Source organism: Urocampus carinirostris, chromosome 18 (assembly GCF_059441175.1).
Source record: "Urocampus carinirostris isolate Australia breed hairy pipefish chromosome 18, RoL_Ucar_1.0, whole genome shotgun sequence".
Lineage (NCBI taxonomy): Eukaryota > Metazoa > Chordata > Actinopteri > Syngnathiformes > Syngnathidae > Urocampus > Urocampus carinirostris.
In genome coordinates, this window is record NC_142366.1 from 13980470 (window position 1) to 14000383 (window position 19914).

At 38.9% G+C, this 19914-nt stretch overlaps 1 protein-coding gene across 1 annotated transcript in view; it reads right to left on the reverse strand.

Annotated features, from left to right (window-relative positions):
• The window catches only part of flt1 (fms related receptor tyrosine kinase 1), a 49075-nt gene that overhangs the window by 23457 nt on the left and 5704 nt on the right, over window positions 1-19914 (reverse strand). The window contains exons 4-10 of the mRNA XM_088322462.1: window positions 17549-17673; window positions 11433-11598; window positions 11228-11364; window positions 9536-9707; window positions 8383-8500; window positions 8145-8314; window positions 6800-6947 (exon numbers count right to left, since the gene is read on the reverse strand). Coding sequence (XP_088178588.1) covers window positions 6800-6947; window positions 8145-8314; window positions 8383-8500; window positions 9536-9707; window positions 11228-11364; window positions 11433-11598; window positions 17549-17673 — 1036 coding nt within the window. The remainder of the gene's footprint in view (window positions 1-6799; window positions 6948-8144; window positions 8315-8382; window positions 8501-9535; window positions 9708-11227; window positions 11365-11432; window positions 11599-17548; window positions 17674-19914) is intronic.

Consider the following 19914-nt stretch of genomic DNA (forward strand, 5'->3'; position numbering starts at 1 on the left):
TTTTGTTTTACTCTTTTAAATTTTGTATCTAGCGTTTTTAATCATATTTAAGCCGAGAGATTTTAAAATTCTATAATTTTTGGGGTGTGCTTGGGTTGAAAACGGGCTGCTACTTTACATCCTTCAGGACGATCGAATTACTTCGCACAGCGCCTTTTCTTAATTTCTGACTGACCAAATGACTTCCTACAATGCCTTTCTCTTCATTCACTTCAAAATCTTATGCACCTTAAGCCTCCCCCAAAACGGGCTGCCTCAAACTAAGCATTGTAAGTGGCAAACATTGTTCAGTACATGCAGCCATGATTGAAATCTTTGATTGACAACATAAACTATGACCACAATACCAACATCAAATTAACAAATATATTTATTTAATGTCCTTTTAAGTCCAATTTATTATCAGCCACTCAAATCCTTCCCTCTTCATGCTTTGTTTACATTTATTGATACCTTTCAAGACTGTTTTCTCCATTCTTTAACATTTGTCTCTGGTACTGTGACTAAAAATAGTGGAATAGTGAGGTAAAAGTGAATGCCTTTTTGTATGTTATCTATATCCTTTGGATCAATATGTACAGTATGGTTACCTATATTAAACATTTATTTCTAACGATTGTTTTTGCAGAGGAAATGGAATTGAGTATCAGTATATCGGCCAGAATTTTTTTTTTGTTCCTGAACCTGTAAATCAGGGGTCTCTAAACTTTTTGAACTTTTCCATTCCCCGATGAGGGGCCGGGGTCAGTTTGAAACTGAAAAAGTGTGACCATTGCAAGTGTGACTAAATGTGAAGATGCATTGTTTCCCAGAAAACCGCGATCAAATGACCCTACTCGATTCTTCACAGAACAAAAGTCAGAAATTAAAAAGCAGTAACACTTTCTTTGAAATTAAAATTATTAACTTAATAAGACTCAGTGGAATCATTCTGTCTTAACTGGTCCAAGAGCAGCGTCGCACTGGACCACCAGCGTTATAGATGACTTATGAAAAGGCAGTCGATTGGATCTCATTACCGCAATTCTTTTAGTCAAGGTACCAGAGACAAATGTTACTTTTGCTGTGCGTTTCACATCTTACAATAAAACATTCTATTCTATTCTTCTGTTCTAGTCTAAACTTTGCTAGTGACAAATTGATTTGTAGCATGTGCAATGCACGGAATTCATGAATAGTGTGACAATGAGATAAAATCTAATGCCTTTTCATATGTCATCTATATCACTAGTGATCCAGTGGTAGGACTCTCACTGCCACAACCCAGGTTCAAATCATGATGCAACACAATGACTAAAATATTGCGTTATTTTTTGGGGGTAAAAAAAAAGAAGGTATTGTTCAGGGGGGCTGGACAAAACGGGCCCTAGTTTGTAGATCAAATGATTATAAATCCAAATATTTTGAGTACGAGCGATGAGTGTTTGTCTTTGAGAGGGGGTCAAAGTTTGAGTATGTCGATGATGTCACGGGCGTCTCTGCTCTCAGGTAACACTTAACCTTTTGCAAGGAGCTCCCCGGCTACACAATACCTTTTTTGACCCCTGAATTTACTTGCCACAGGATGCGCCGTTGAGAATTCCGGCTCCTTTTTCGGAGCCGGCGCTTTCGACTTGCCTCGCTGAAAAGAGCCGGTTATTTCAGCTCTTTAACGGCTCTTTCGATTTTTCTTTTTTTTTTTAAATGAAATATCAACAATAATGAAACATTATGCAATAAGTCAATTGAGCTTGAAAATGTATTATGCTACTATGATATAATAGCTTTTGTTGTTAAAGTATACAGTGAACTTTTCCACATTTAAACCTTTAAAGGGCTTATACTAAGCAAACAACACGGAGATGATGCCACTCATATTGACCGGTCACAAATGCCTTCGAGACTGAGAAATAGAGAGGGGGAGAAAGAGAGAGAAGAAGGAGAGAAGAAGAAGGGAGAGGAGAGACAAAGACTGATAAAGAATAAGGAAGGAAAAGAGAGAAAGAAGGGAAGAAAAATAGAGAGAGAAAAACAGAGAGGAAGAAGGAAAAATTCAGATTGAGAGATAATGAGAGAAAGAGAGGAAGAGAAAAATAGAGAAAGGGAAAGAGAAGAGAGGGAGAGAGAAACAGAAATAGAGAGAAAGGGGTGAAAGAGAAAGAAAAATGAAAGAGAAAGAGAAAAAAATACAGGCAGACATTGGGTAAGAGAGGGAGGGACTAAGAGAGAGAAAAACAGATAGAGAGGAAGAGAGAAAAATTCAGATTGAGAGAATGAGAGGAAGGGAAAAAAGAGAAAAGGAATGAGAGAGAGGAGCGAGAGAGGAGCAGAAATAGAGAGAAGGGGTTGATAGAGAGAAAGAGAAAGAAATACAGGCAGACATAGCAAAAGAGTGAGTGGGACTAAGAGAGAGAAACAGATAGAGAGGAAGAAAGAAAAAATCAGATTGAGAGAAAATAAGAGAAAGAGAGGAAGAGGAAAATATAGAAAGGAAAAGAGAAGAGAGCGAGAGAGAGAAAACATAAATAGAGAGAATGGGGTGAAAGAGAGAACAATGAAAGAGAGAGAGAAAGAGAAATAAATACAGGCAGATATAGGGAAGAGAGAGAGAGCAAAAGAGAGAAAACAGATGGAGAAATAAAAAGAAAGATAGAGAGAAAGAGAGAAAGGGAGAGTGAGAAAGAGAGAGGTACACAGAAAGAAATATAATGAAAGAGCGAAGGAGAGAGTAAAAGAGGGAAAGAGAAAAAGAATGAAAGAGAGGGAAAGAGAGAGAGAAAGACAAAAGAGAAGAGACAGAGAGACACAGAAGGAAAGAGATAAAGAGAAACAAAGAAATGGTGAAGGGTAGAGAAAGAAAGGGAAAGATGAAGAAAGAGAGAAATAGAAAGAGAGAGGGAAAGGGAAAGAGAGGGAAAAGGAAAGAGAAAGACATTGGCCGATAAAGAAAGAGAGGGACTAAGAGAGAGAAAACAGATGTAGAAATAAAAAGAAAGAGAGATACAGAGAGAAAGGACAAGTGAGCAAAAGAGAGGTAGACAAAAATAAATATAATGAAAGAGTGAAGGAGAGAGGAAAAGAGAGAGGGAAAGTGAAAAAAAAGAAAGAGAGGGAGAAAGAAAGAAGACAGAAGAGAAGAGACAGAGACACAGAAAGAGAGAAAGAGTGAAGAGAAGTGAAAGGAAAGAAGGAAAGATAAAGAGAGAAATAGAAAGATAGAGGGAAAGGCAAAGAGAGAAGGAGAAGGAAAGAGAAATACAATGGTACAGAAAGAGAGAGATATAGTGTGTGTGAGAGAGAGAGAGACATAGAAAGAAAGAGTTAGAAAGAAAGCATTTAGAATGGATCTGGCTCTTTATTGATGGGGAGCCGTCTTTCCTCAGTCACTTCAGCCGTTCCATTCGCGAAGGACTCACCAAAGGATGTGGTGTGCAATTAAAATCTGATGTCCTGCGCAGGAAATTCATTAAATCATCCGCGTTTTATTCGGGAAAGCCACAAAATTCCTGAAACCGCCCTTCGATCCTGAGTGCGCGTGTGCGTGAAATATGTGCCTCTTCCTCTCTTTTCTTTTAAGTCTCAGATTTACTCTGTGTCCATGAATGCACCACGCGCTCCACAAACACGCTTTGCATTAAAACATACAGAATGAAAAGACAAAGGGACAAAAAGTGACACACAATGAGGGACGCACAAAAACACACGCATGGAAATCATGAAAGACCTCAAAAGCTTTCTGTTCTGGTTACAAAAAGGAAACGGTGTCTGAACACACGCTGAAATAGACAAAACACGTCTTGTTTACTCAGTCGCACAATGCACACGAACACACGCTGCACACACGCACTTTAACGCACAATATATAGTTTGGCTATGCACAGAAAAATGTACAGTACTTTAAAATTGGATATCTCTGCTCTTATTTTTGAAATATGTTGCTGCTAGAGTCATTGCGTTTTTTAGTTGCACAATTTTTCCAATATTTGCTTATTCATCTTAACATTATTAAGTATCCTATTTTTCTTATTTATGTCTTTTATTACATGTTTATCTTGGAGTGCCATAGCTAATCTTGTTATAAATGATAAGTAAGATAATTCTAATTGTATATTTTGGATTACATTTTAATAAAAAAAATGATAGTAAGAAATCCCTGAAATAAAAAACACAAAAAACACTTTTATACCGACAGCAGTCAATCCGCGTGGGGTGAAATGAAACTAGTATATAAAAAAAGGATATTGCAGATAAATAACAAAAAATTGTCATGATTACCGATTTGAAACACCTGTGCCCGCTCATTTGGCGCCAGCCACTGTGGGCTATCTGATTGGCTCCCTGTCCCTATTTAAACCCAGTCCTGTCACTCTCCTGTTGTCAGTCCGTCTGCAAACATCTGTTGATACAAGGCAAGTCTTTTTGACCCTGACTCCCGCATGTCCCGTTTTTGCACCCGTCGTTCCACCTGCCCGTTCCTGATCTCCCCTCTTGTCTCTGGCTACGACCTGTTTTGATCCTAACCACATCTGCTCTCCTGTCCCGGCTTACGACCCGTATTTGATCCCGACCACGTCTGCTCTCCCGTCCTGGCTTACGACTCGTTTCTGTCCCTGACCACATGTTTTGCAATCGACCTGTTTTTCCATCGCCTGCCACGGAAGATCCACTTCCGTATTCGGATTACAATCCGATTGCGAGAGCGACTTGCTTCCCACGTCCGGCGAGCACCGGATCGTGGGCGCAGCCCTTCCTCTTTCTTTCAATAAAACTTGTGGTAAACGTTACGCAATTGGGTCCTGATTCCGTTTTGGCCGTGACGAAAATAGATAAGTAAATGAATAAATGTTACACTGAAAGAAAAAAATATTTTAGAAAATACATTTGGTGGATTATTGAAAAAATAGAAATAAATATTCCCTGTTATTAAGAAAAAATAATACCCCCCCCAAAAAACTCAAAACTGATTGCGTAAAAATATAATTAAAAGTCCATAAAATGTATCCAAGTATAAACTGGTAATAAAATAAAAAATCAATAATTATAAATATTAAAAAAGTTGAAAAATTGAAATTAAATTACAAATATTTATGTTGTAAGACATATATTACTTACTCGAGAAACTCTAGTACTAGGTGAAATATATGCTAACTGTACTAATTTTTTTGACAGTTCCACGTGTAGTTATATAAATCAGTAGAATTTTTGATCAGCGTAAAAGGATTTTTTTAATATATTGCTATTAACAAAATACAATATTATTTTTTTCCCGCTCTATTACAACTTTTTAACTGCCAAAAATGACATTTGTACATTTGGAGGCTAGGTTAAAACATACTCGTGAAATTCTAGTACTAGGTGAAAGATGTACTAACTCTACTCATTTTTTTAGGACGTGTCCACGTGTAGTTGATGAAATCAGTAGAATCTTTGGTCTACGTAGATGTTTTAATTTTTTTCTAATATATCTCATTAGACAAATACAATATTGTTTTTTTTTCCTCCTTCGATAACAAGTTTTCGGCCATTCGACTTACGATAAACGGTAGATACGAACATTTTTTACGGGATGTCAAAAAATATCCAGACATTGCTGTAAGTTAGATTTTGTATTGTGTGCACCTTTTTCCGAGTACAGGACAGTACTGTAGTGCTTCTTTCAGCCACTGCCGGCGTGTGGCGCTGTGAGAGGTCACCCGGCATCCACCCAGAAGAAAAAAAATCTGCTTCCTCTTCCTAGTTTGTGTGTAAACACTCTATACTGTCTATATCTGTACTATCTCCAGCGCGCTAAGAACTTTGACGTTTTTATTGTTTAATATCTCAGCCATCTATTATATCTGGTTGGTGTAAAGTGTAAAGAAGGGGCGAGCCGTTTTCTTTTAAAATGAAAGTGGAATAAGAAAGCTTGATGCGGTTGAGAATATTTTTTTTGACCATTCTCTACCACGGTGGAGGACCTCTTAAAGCGCATCTTTCAAAAGTAAGTTAAACTCAACTTTATTTATCTTAATAGAGCATATTATTTTATGAAATGTATTTTTTTTTTAGTACAAAACAATATATTTACTTCCACAAGCCTTAAACATACTCATATAAAGCGTAAACATACAAAATATCGCACTGAAACAATCTTGTTCGTAAGTAGGGCAGGATCTGTGTTGATAACCAGCCTTACATAGACACATTTATCTACTTTAAAAGTAAAATTAAAAATCTAATTTTTCTTCAAATGTTACACTTAATTGTAAAAAAAATCATTCATGTCATAAAATTTTTGATTATCACATAAAAATACATGAATTAAAATTCATTAAAATGTAAAACTGATTTCCAATTGAAAACAAAATACTTTTACTGCTAATAAATTAAGTCAAGACAAAAATAGTCCCTGAAATTAGAATTTTTCATTGCATTATTATTACGGTGCTCTATTATTTTTCAATCACAAACTTTGCACTATTATTATAATTTAAAGCAGTTTCTAAGCACTAGTGTGTTTATTTTTTGCCTATTCATTCTTACAGTCTTTCCTCTTTTTTAGTCTTTATTCCATGTTTACACTGAAGTGCCATGTCTAATCTCATTGCACACAACGTTTACTAATTCAGTTAAAATTATAGAGAAAATCACTGCAAGGAAAATTTCTCCTCAAATTCTTGGAAAAACAATACTAAACAAAACGTAAATGTTCCTGTGATGTTACGTATCCCTATAGTAAAAGTCAGTCAATAGAATCGCCTCAATTCTTGAAAACCTTGAAAAATAAAGCCTGCCTTAAAACGCTCAGGGTCGATTTATACGGGAGGTGGTGCGTACTCACAGGTTTTTGGGCGGACAAGGGTGCCAGAGCCAGTGGAGGTGCGGCGCAGGGACGCCGTGCGACGTGCAGTGCAGGGACTGCCGGCTCCCCCGAGGGACGGTCCCCGGGGACTGTGACGACACCCCTTTCTCGCCAATCTGGGGACTCACTAGGACACACAAGGGTGAAAAAGCACCAATTTATATCACGGGATTAGAAAATTTGGAGCACACCTATTTACAAACCTCTTCGTTTATGCAAGTATTAACTGAAAGCCTTTTGGTTGATTTTAAGGAAAAGTGTTGATACTTTGATGCAGTGCACCTACATTAATATAAGGAAAAAAGTTGATGCACCCCTTCTAATATACAGTCATTTGAAAAAATAGAACTTTTTAAAATAATTGTAGATATACAGTAATCCCTCAGTTATCGCGGTTAATGGGGACCAAAACCACCCGCGAAAAGTGAGAATCCGCGAAGTAGCGACGCCCCTTCAAGATTCCTGCAAGTTCTGATTAATTCTGGAAATGCCTAGTTTGTAGTTTTGCCTGTGTTTGACCAGTTTTGTTTTCTGGTCTGGTCCGTTTGTGTTTTGGACAACTTTTCTTTCTCAATTAAAGTGTGAGGACGTCTACGCAAATGAGTTCCTGCTTCCCGTTCCGTTTCACGACAGAGTAAGGGGTTATTAAAGGGAAAGTTTCTCACAGGTTTGAATGCAGCACAGCAAAATCAACATTGTGACAAAATTCTTGCACTGGTTGTATTCTGTACACATTTGCAAAATTATAGCGGCTGGGTGGTTAGCGCGCAGCCCCACAGTGCGTAGGTTCAGGATTCAAGTCCAGATATCGCAGCCCCCACGTCTTGAGTTTGCATGTTCTCCCCGTGCCTGCGTGGGTTTCCCCTCCGGTTTCCTCCCACATTCCCAAAAACATGCATGCCAGGTTAATTGGCAGGTCCCTAGGTGTGAATGAGTGAGTGAAAATGGCTGGGATGGGCTCCAGCACCCCCGCGACCCTACTGAGGATAAGCGGTGCAGATAATGGATAGATTGATATTCTTGTTAAAAATGATCTCATTTTTTAATAGCAACAAAACTTGTAATACTTTAGGTGTACCTTTTCTACACTCACTAAATTAATGCCTTAAGGGAAATACTTGGCAAATTTGGTATCACTTTTTGATTCAGGGCACCTCCAATGACTTGCTCTCAACTGTTTTTAAGCCACACACTTGTTTTCCGGGTTCTACAAAAGTTAGGGCACCCTCTCAAACTTGTTCTTTTTTCAGATTCCAACAAACATTCTCAATTTTTCTAAAGTCACACACTTGCTTTCATGTTCTATAAAGGTTGGCCGTCTTACCATTGACCACGAGTATCAGCGTGAGGTTCTGGTAGAGTCCGTGCTCCTGGAGACGGACTCCCACCGTATATTTCCCGGCATCCTCTTCCGCCACGTCCCGGATAACCAGCGAATGGCCATCCAGGTGGTAACGGGAGCACTGCTCGGCCGCCACCATGCCGTCTTTCAACCTGGGTACCAAAGATTTTTAAACATATGATTTTATATAATATAGATAATAATAATAACGACTTCTTACCAGATGACTTCTGGTGCTGGAAACGCTCGAAGTTTGGGCGAAATTCGGTAGGATTTCTGTCCTGCCTGAGCTACGATTACGGATCCTTGTCTGGGTTTCAGTCGAATAAAGGGACGATCTGAGGATATAGAAAAATATAATATAAATAGGGGCACCTCTGACCTCAAAATTTGCCTTCCCTTTCGAATTTTTGCTTTTAAACGGCCCGAGTTGATCCAAGAAAGTGCTCAGGTGGCCGAATGGATGCTGTTTATTTCAGGTGGAAAGAATATAAAAAAGGTCCACCACGAATGACATACATTTTATCTCTCAGCCCAATTTCATCTATCGTTGACGTGGAATAATGGTTTGCAGCCAAAACAGTGCAGGTCCCTCTTAAGCAGGCCACAATGGCACACTTAAGCACCACAAACTGAAAAAAAGCACTCCACTGGCCAGTGCTCTCAGCAAAAGTCGACCTGGGGAGAATGGATAACATCCACAACCGTGCAATTCCTTTTAGGCTGGCCAAAACGGCATGACTCTTGACAAAGTGGTTCCTGCCGGTTCCCACTCGCGGCAATAATGGATTGTGGCGGGATTAAATAAACTGCTGCAAACAGGGACCAGCAGATCACTCTTTTGTTGGGCCCGGCAGCTTTTTTTTTTTACCCTTTTTTTGTGCCTAAAACGAACTACACTCAAGCAACTGCAATCTATTATCCTCATCCATATATTTCTGCGAGCAGAACCTAACAGAAGGCACTTTTGTCTCGAGGCATGCCATTCTTGTATCTCTAAACACAATTCATTATTCCTAGTCGAATATTGCTGAGAGCGGAGGCATAGAGAGCTAAGTTGTGCTATGGATGGCAGCTCTTTTTTACCTGTTCTTTCCACGTAAAATGAACAGCACCTGTGAAGGCGCGATCAATTATTCCTGGTCTACAAGCGGGGGCTGGGAAACGGAAAGGAGGCTACTTCTCATTAATTGCAATAAACAAGGTGTTACAGTAAGAGTTCTATTTAAGAAAACATCTTTGGAAAAAATACATTCTAAGCTCGACTAATTCAGACCTGGACCTCCAACCTGGAACGGATCAAGTTTGAAACCTGATTCACTCCTGTATATTGATGGGTAAATAAAACCTAAGATGTGTTTCGGTGCACTTACCGTAAACAGTGACGGTGACTTTCTGCTGTTTGATTTTGTTCCCGCTGCTGACGCGACACGTGTACAAGCCGCGGTCGGCGCGCCGAAGTTTGGGGATGGTCAAGATGTTGTAGAAGAGCATGTGGGTGGAGTGCTTCAGGAGACGCTTTGAGGTGGAGCCCACGTTGCTCGGCTACAGAGACACGAAGTTTTAGAAACCTTCTTGTGGGTCTTATTGTGCAACTACGGTTGACCCCAGGATACTGCGACCTCGCCTTAGGATATTTCACTTTACAGTAAGGAATGAAATGTTTTTGGCCCCTTCTTACAGCATTTTCCCCACTGTAAAAAACTGTGTGCCCAAAAAACATCAATAAGATAAAATTTAAACTTTGCAGTGTTCGTGTGTATGACAAGTTACATCCCTAAGATGCCTGTCTGCTATTGGTCGATGTCCTATAAAATGCTGGGCCGGTATTGGTTTGTGGCACTGCATCATGAAAATGCCGATATGTTATTGGCAGAACTATTCCTACCGATTCCTTTCCGTCTCTTCACTCCGTTCAGATTCTAGTGTGCTATGTAAAAAATGTGTTAGTCGGCAAAATAATACTGCATTTTTTTACTGTATTTATTTGCTATGGGTCCCTGGGCTTTTAGTGATGCTAAAGGGATCAGCAAAAAGATGACAACCATGCAAAAGAAGCTTGTGATTATCAAGAAATACGAAGAAGGTACATGGGTGGCTACCCTCGTTCATGTACGTGACAGTAACCGATCCACGATCAGGACTATTATTAAAAATCAGGAGGTGATTAAAACAAGGAAAACTTTAAACTTTTTGAAGCTAAGAGCTACTTTTTCTTACTAATTAATGTTTAGTATACATTTCTAAAATAATGTATGTTATTACCATGTTATTACCAGGAAGTACGGTTGAACAGACTCAGTCAAAAACTATAAAAAACTATTTCATAAGAAAATCAAAATTACCAAGCACTGGTAAACTATTTTCATGATGCTTGGGCTACTCGGCTGACCTTAGGGGGCTACCTGGTGCCCGTGGACACAACGTTAGTGACCCCTGTTCTAGGAGCATGACAATCTTCCTAAGTGAAAGTTTCAAAATTTGTTTGATACTTCAATACACCCCCTGTCCCGCCCTGTGCATCCACCCAATAACTCAACTGTGCCAGCTCAAGTCACATCACACCAAAGGTAACAAAAATTCAATTGTTCCTTTACATCATGTACATCATGTACACATAGGTAGTACTTAATATTTACCTTTTTGTTACCTATGTTTAATGTGTTTTTATAATTTTCATGTATTTACTTTGGGTACTGGTTTGGAACACATTAACTAATTGCCATAGGTTTTTATCACACGCTATACGTCAATTTTCGTCTTTGTGATCCCCACTTCACAATAGATAATTGTTGTATTCTGGCTTCTACTGTACTCTAGTTTTGTCAATTAGAGAAAGTAGGTTTTTTTTTTTCAAATTTTAAGGCACCATAATTGTTTTTCCAAAAACCTTGGAATCAAGAGCAAGACCAGAATGAGGAATAAACCCAAAATGGGAGCTTTTCAGGTATTCAGTTTCTTAAGACTGACCAGAACAGACAATGATACAGAAATGGCTGTCTTTAAGTTCTTAAGGTCTCCAAACCTTTTTTGTGTCTATTTTGAAAAGTCCTCCTTGTACTCACCTTTCCAGGGTAGTCCCACGAAATGTTGACCCTGGTGTTGAGTTCCCCGGTGGCGGTGCAGTTGAGCACCAGCCTCTCGCCCTTCAAGGCCTGCACAGGGCCGCTGCTGTTCAGGTATACGTCCAGGATGTTACTCACTGATGACAAAGGAAGAGGAATCACTCAACTTTTCACAATAATAGCTCTGCTTTGTGAACCAGCAAACCTGGCCGGTGGACGATGTAGATGCGGGACTTGTGCGCCACGCCGTCCACTAGGGTCTGGCAGAAGAAGAGGCCGATGTAGTAAAAAGTAGGGGTTCGGATGGTGAACCCCCGTCGGCTGCTCCATATGATGTTCCTCTGGTCGGGGCTCAAGCTCTGGTTGGGGAACTGGTGGAGAAAAATGGCAGGGCTTACTTGTGACAGCGTACCCTTGTGTCTTGGAGGTGCATAACGAATACATTTTCAAATACTGTAATGTCTTGTTTATCACGGTAAACGGGGATCAAAACAACCCGCGCTATGCAAAAATCTGTCATTTATTCTCATCCTGGGCTCTGCTGGAGCCCGCTCACAGCAATAGTCCATCAGGGATAATGGATCATGGCTGCATAGGTGCTGATCATCTTAGGAAAGAGTAGCCGTGCATGACACAAATTTGGTCTCTAAACTCTCTTCAATATTTGACTGGAGAAATTGGTTTGCGGCCAAAACATTGCATATAATTTTGGGCAAGTCACAATGCCACGTTTCAGCACCCAATGTAAAAAAATTGAATTCTGCTGGCCCGTGCTCTGCTCGGGGATAATGGATTGAGGACACGACTTTCCATTTCTTTTGAGAAGGCCAGAACGTCACGCTTATAAGTATCTTCTGCCTGTTTCTGCTTGCATTGATGTGGGAATAGGGATAATGGATCGAGCCCGTATGGGTGTTGTTCATTTTAGGTAGAAAAAACGTAAAAAAAGGGGCCATGCATAACACAGATTTGCTCCCTCAGTTCCCGCTTTCAGCAATAATCGCGGCCAAAACTGCAATTTATTTTAGGCGGGCTAAAAAGGCATGGCTCCCGAAAAAAATGCCTTCTGCCAATCCCCGCTCACAGCATCATAGGGGATAATGGATTGCGGCTGAGCAAGGACAGTTACTTTTGCGGCAGAAATAGAGTAATGGCAAAAAACCGAGAAGAGGCCTGACAACATTTTGCTTTGTGGGTTCTTGCTCACAGCAATAGTTGACAAGGAATAATGAATCATGGCTGCATGGGTTCTGTTCATTTTAGGTGGAAAGAACGGGAAAACGAGTCGCTATGCATGACACAAATTTTCTTTCCCGGCCCCCGCTTTCAGCAATAATCGACTGGGGATATGAAATCACAGCCAAAAATTGCAATAAATTTTAGGTGGCCCACAATGGCACGTTTCAGCAGCCCGAACTGGTGGTCCCCACCTGCCGTAATACGAGATTGGGAATAATGGACTGTGGTCGCACGAGTGCAGGTCATTTTAAGAGGGCTGGAACAGCACGCCTTCCCACCAAATTCCTTTTGCCAGTCCCTGCTTACGCTAATATAGAATTGGGGATAAAGTATCGCAGCAGCACATGTGCAATTCATTTTAGGCAGAAGAAACAGGAAAAAAATCTCTTGGCCCCAGCTCTTAGCAATAGTCGAAGGGGGATAATGGATCCCGTCCGCAACTGTGCATTTCATCTTTGGCAGGCTAAAACGGAAAAATTTCCTGCTGCCGTCCTTGCTCTCGGCAATATTAGAGCTACTCAAGTGGAGTTTATACAGTAACGGCATAAAAAGGTTTGGCCATGCTTGCAGTAATTCTTGATCAGAGATAATGGATTCAGGCCACAAGAGCACAGTTCACTTTTTTGTGGGTAGAATGGAAAAATAGAGCCACCAGGGCGGACAAAAAGCGCTCTGCCAGCCCTCGCTCACCGCAAAATGCAATCAAGGATAATGGATGACATATTCAACCCACGATGCATTGAGGTCGCAACATACAAAGTAGTAAGGGATTCCAATACTTTTGGAGACCCAAATTTGATTGCATAACCCAGGAGGAAATGTTTACCCAGGGTCCCCCACCCTCTCCCGGGGGATCGGGCAGGATCGAAGTGACCCTTTTGTTCTGGGGGCCGCTTACCTAACCGAGGTGGGTACGAGTCGGGCCTTGAAGGAGTCAGGATGTGGGAAACGTGACTTCACGTCCATCTCTTCGCATCCTGTTACTACAAGATAGAATGACGTTTTGGACCAAGTGAAGGGGGGAAAGGGGGACGGGGGTGTGTGTCACTTTCACAGCCAAAGCGCCTGGGTATTGTTGTTTTTAAAAAAAAGAAAAAAAAATTCCAGGAAAAAAACACTCTAGAGTCCTGCCACAGTCCGTAGATGAAGGGAAGGATGGGAACTATTTTTAGAACGGTTCCCAAGTTTACAGTAGGACACTTACAGTGTGTACTGTACTGAAGTTTTAAGGATACTGCATGTCGGGTTTCCTTATTTATTGATTTTACTTGCACGGGAAGGAAAAGCCCTCTGATTTTGTTATACTTGTATCATGACAATAAAGGCCATTCATTCATTCATTTATTCATTCATTCATTCCCAGAAAGCTTTTTTTTTGATTGGCAGGTGGCTCTTAGGGGGCTCTATAGCAATACCTGCCAAACACGAGGCCCCCAAAATGCTAAACTTTTTTCATTTAGTATATAAACAAATGCATGAAGCGATATTTTTTGGTTTGCGAAATTAATTAATAAGAAAATAGTTATTTACATATGGTAACCATGCAGAATTTGTGTTTATTTGTGTGAGCGGATGTTATACACGAGGTAGTACATTACTATATTTGTGCAATGGATGATCCGTCTAAAAACATTATTAACCCCAATCGCAAATCATTGGATGCAAGGAGAATGGAACCCGGGTCCCGGCGGTGAGCGCGTTAAATCCTAACCACTAGGCCACAAGTTGTTTAAATGACACACAAGAAGACTTTACATCTTATCTCATAAAAAACTATTTTTATTCCCAGTACCAGAGATGAATGTTAGAGAATAGAAAACAAAAAGTTGTCCTGAACGATATAATAAACAAAATTTTTGAACAAAAAGTAACACACAATTGCAAATTACACACGAATGAATCCAGCACATTTTTGAATTTGTAAGATAAACTATTAAAAACCATTTTTCCTTGTTGAAAACATGTAGTAGAACATCCATACATATAATCAATTATCATTTTTATAAATAATTGAATTTAGTCATGGTTTTTATTATTTTTTAAATATATTGTTGTTTCATTTTTTCCCATTATTTATATCATTATTATTATTATTATTTCAATCTTTTTTGGGTTATTTATAATACCTTTTTAATTTTTATACTATCATTTTACTATAATTTTTTTATTATAAATGTTATGATTTATTGTTATTATGATAGTAAGTATGATTGTTACATTTTTTACTTATTTATAATATCACATTTTTCTTACATTATTTTTACAATTTTTCTTGTTAGAGTTATATTGTATTTTTTTATTGTTATGGAATTTTAATTAACAATAATTGTAATAACAATAATATTATTATTATGTTTTTTTTAAATTAAGAATATTAATTTAACACAACTTTTTGTTTAAAAAGTACTCCATAATACAATAATGATAATTATAATAAAATAAGTACTGCATGGTCATAAAATGTTACATCATTATCCAATTTCCAGTCTTGCTCAAAACAAAACACAGCAGAGAAAAACTTCCGGATGTCGAACTCGTTTCGGGTTGTGGGAATTTATTTTTAGCGTAATTCTCGTGTGGGAGTTCATTTTAGAACACATGAGTCAAGTACATTTCCTCTTCAATTTATTTCTGACCTTCCCGTCTAGATGATCAACGTTTTACCCGAACTATATTTTTTATTTCGAATGAAGAAATGGTTGCGTTACAGTCAGCCCCGGGATACAGCGTCACCGCCTTACAACGTTTTTTTACTGCGTTATTCCCACTATACCACAAAATATTTCGCTAACCCTGTCTGCTATTGGTCAACGTCATATAAGATGCTGGCCCACTATTGGTTGTCACTGCATCACGAAGATACCAGTATGCTATTGGCTGAGCCATCTCTCACAATACCTTTTTCTAATTTTGGTTGAAATTAGGTTAGCTATGGGATCAACCGCTATAAGTGATGCTAAAGGAAGAAGCAAGAAGATGGTAACCTTGGAAATAAAGCGATAATAAAGAAACACAAAGGAAGCCCTGATTCAGACACGGCTGTAACCAGTTGACCATTGAGACAATGACTAGGATTATGGAAGCTATTGAGAACCAACATTTTCTAAGGGCAATGCAATTCTCCAAGTGGATTTCAATTGTAATTCTTCTTGCATCCACCCACTAACTCTACTGTACAAGCTTACTCTACTGTACAGCTGTACCGGCTAAAGAAAAGCAACCCCAGAGAATGATGCAGTCACCACCATGTTCTTAACTCTACTGTACAAGTAAGCTTGTACAGTAGAGACCAAGATGAGAGTAACACTGCACATCACCCTGAAAACACCATCCCTGCTGTCAAACATGGTGGTGGCAGCATCATTCTTTGGGGTTGCTTTTCTTCAGCAGGGACTGCTGTACAGTAGAGTAAGCTTGTACAGTAGAGTTAGTGGGTGGTTGCAAGAGGGATTACAATTGAACAATTCCTTATTGCTTTATTTCCATGCTTGCTATCTTCTTGTTTCTCAATTCACTAGAAAAGTGATTTTTTTTTTTACTTTATTCATGTATTTATGGTATCTGATTGTATACACGAATATTACATGTAAGCAGTAATTACAGGATACCATTTTTAAAAATAATGTTTAGAGGTGGAGAGCGTCGTTTAAAGTTTATTTAAAAAGTTCAAAGTTAAATATTTTCCCCATTAGGTATGTGTTTACAATAGCCAACTGAGTTCAAAGAGCCCTTATGCGTTATTTTTCATTGCACCCATCTGATTTTATCTTACTTTTATCAGGCCTGTCCAGGGCTGACCAAACCCTCTTAAAAGATGAGAAAAGAACAATTGCACGTAAATCATGTGTTACTCTGCCGCCATCCTACAAAAACGTGCAATTAGAACTATACACAGAGTAGGATATTGAGATCATACTAATATTTTATTTCCTCAGTCCAAATTATTAAAATTAGATGATTTAGTAAATTTTTTCACTGCACAACTGCTATTTAACAAAAATATAGTGCCAGAAAACATCCGAAAATTATTCATTCGGAAAGAGGGAAATTATAATTTAAGGGGCTGTAGTGAATTCATAATCCCAAAGGTGAGAACCACCAGGAAAAGTATGTGTGTGTCTGTGTGTGGAGTCAAGCTTTGGAACGGATTGCAAGACGAGATCAAACGGTGTCCAACTATTCACTTGTTCAGATTTAGATACAAAGGAACATTCCTGGCGGAATACAGAGATGAGGAGGGTGTTGCGGGAAATTGTGCGTCCAGTTAACTTTGTGTTATTGTTGCTATTTTTATATCAAAACTGTTATTATTAATGTCATTAGAATTGTTGTTATATCATTGGTATATTTGGTGGGGAAGATGAAGGGGTAGGTACTATAAGCATTTGCTTCTTACCACCCCTTTTTGAACATATTATGTCACGTTATTTTGTTGTTGAGTTATTGTTTTTGTTCCGTTTTTATTTTTTGATGTTCGAATAAAGTTTTCATTCATTCATACTTTTATAATTACTCAGTTTGCCATTGTTATTCATTCAGGTGGACATTGGATCATTCAGAAGTCATCAGGGAACCTCTGGAGTCAGTTGGCTGAGGGGGGCATTCTTTTTGCAACACCTACTTTTCAGTATAAAATGTTGAAATAATTTGGTTCCACTTCAGGACTGTGTCTCACGTGTTGTTGATTCTTTAAAAATATTTTCAGTTTCTTAGCTTTAAGTTGAAAGCCTGATATGTGGCAATTTAACGAAAAGTTCTTGGGGGGGGGGCAATACTTTCGCAAGGCCTATTTTGACCATTTCACGCGAGACAATAGCCTAGCTATCCAGCTGTTTTAAGCATCATATCACCCCCGCCTAAGCCCAAACTGGATCGCAACTCTACTGTGGGAAGTGGAACTGGCCGGGGGCCAAAGGGGCACTCAGGACCCCAACGTCCTGTCTCCAGTCGTCTTCAAAACAAAACCAAAAAAGATCGGAAAAAGCTCGTTAGGAAACGGACAGCGTCACGTAGGAATGATCTGTGGGGATGTTTTGTCAGCGCCGTAGCGGATTGGGCGAGGCCCTGGTGGGCGGGGCTTACCTTAACCAGGGTGCTGGTGAGGTTGGGGTGGGTGACCTTGCAAGGGATGACCAACGGTTGCTTTTCTTTCATGTAGAGAACTTCGGGGCTCATCTCTGCGTCCTCCACAAATGGCTGCTGTCTGTCTGGAGGATAAACCATCGTGATCAGGGACCAATAAAAACTAAGGGGGCGTTCCTCAGAGCTCTGCCCCAGGCCCACTTTGTTTTCGGTGTTATTATGTTAGCCCAAAAGTGTATTTCGGATTCACCTTATTCAAATTTATTATTCGTGTATTCATGCTATTGAATCTTTGTGGTATGCCCAACGTTCACGTTTTTCCCAGAATTCCCAGTTTCCCAGGTTTTTTAAAGTGTCTTAAAATGGGTCTCCTTCCACACTTGTAATCGATTCCAATTCCCAACTGTTGAACATATAAATGCCTTCCATGTTTACATTTTTCTTAACACCATGATTTAAAGATTACTCAGAATTCGAAACCTTAATTTTTTACAACACGTGTCAAAGTCAAAGGCCCTGAGTGGATCTTTATATGTTATTCGTGGTTTATAGATTTTTGCACTTTATATTATTTTGATCCAATCAAGTCGTTGAATATCATTTATATTCCAAACTTCATTTCATTTTATAAGCCTTACCTCATTCCATTCTTGTATCTGCTCTCTATGATATTCATTAACTTCCACATTTTTTATTGAAATAAGTCCACTCCAATTTCAAATTATTTAGCATGTTATTGTCTTCTACGTTGGCCTTCTATTTTTCATTCTTGACGCCGTACACCGTTCTTGATGCCTCACCCCATTCTATTCTAAATTCGGCTAAATTAAATCTTCACTTTCAAATATTTTTATGGATTAAGGCATCCCTTCAATATTTTCATCCAAATTCAAGTTATCGGATATTATTCATATTCCAGATCCCATTTCATTCTTGATGCCTTACCCACTTTTATTCTTAATTCTGCTAAATTCAATATTTACTTCCATATATTTTTATGTATTCAAGCATTCCTTAAATATTTTCATCCCAATAACATTAATATTCCACTTCCCACTCTATTTTTGATGCCTTATCCCATTCTATTTTTAATTCTGCTAATTTCAATATTCACTTTCATATATTTTTATCGATTAAAACTTTTTTTCAAAATTTTTATCCTATTTAAGTAAACTAATATCAATTATATTCCTCATCCTATTTAATTCTTGATGCCTTACCCAATTCTATTCTTGATTCTGCTAAATTCAATTTCAATATATTTTTATGGATTAAAACATCCTGTCAATATTTTCATACTAATTAAATTAATTTGACACCATTCATATTCCTCATCCAATTCCATTTTTGAGGCCTTACCCAATTCTATTTTTGATTCTGCTCATTTCAATATTCCCTGTCATATATTTGTATGGATTGAAGCACTCCTTTAATATTTTCATTCTAATTAAAGTCATTTGATATAATTCATATTCCACACCCGATTTCATTATTGATGCCTTACCCTGTTCAATTCTCGAGTCTGAAACTAACAACTAGCATGTCGATGCCGCTTCCTGTTAAGCTAGCAAGCTCATTCTAAACAAACAACAAAAATTGAAAGTAATCAAGTTAAAGTAACCCTACCCAACCCTGTGTGCAATCATAACAAAGGATTCTGGTCCTTATTTTTTTTTGTTTGTTTATTTTTGTTTAGTATTACTTATTTTTATACTAGTACTCTTAATTTATTATCTTAAATGGAGTTATTTTGTACACATCTGGCAACACCAAGGTGGCACTCTTTAATTTTGTGGTGCATTTCACTTGTTAGAATGACGATCAGTTCTATTCTATTCTTTGGGTTTTTAATGTTCATTTTTATGCTTGTGGTTTTGTATAGTCCACATTGTTGTCCTGTTGGCCATAAATAGGCAGATTGTTACTAAGCAACCATTTTGGAAGCACTTGTTTCTGTTATTGGAGGAAAGTGACCCTTACTGGACGACCCTGACCGGCTCCCTCCCTCCCCGGTCCAGGAGATGCTCTACGGGGCAAGGGTGGGGTGCAGACACTAGACTTTGTGACTACTTCTTTAGCACGGGTGGCGGTCTTCTTGATCCTCACACACGCACACGGAAACATACCTTGTCTTAGAGCCAGTGACTACCCTCCCGCCTCCCTTGTACCCCCCCTGGCCTCCTCCCTTCAAGCACAGGATGCAGGAACAGGCCAGATAAGGCCGATGCCCAGCCTGGGAAACGGGCCAGGACTTGAGTCTTTCAACAGCTGGCCCGCTAAACTCCAAAAAACTAAATCCAAATCAGGGGTGTCGAACATATTGCCCGCAGATTAGATCAGGCCCTCAAACGGATTTAATACAGGCC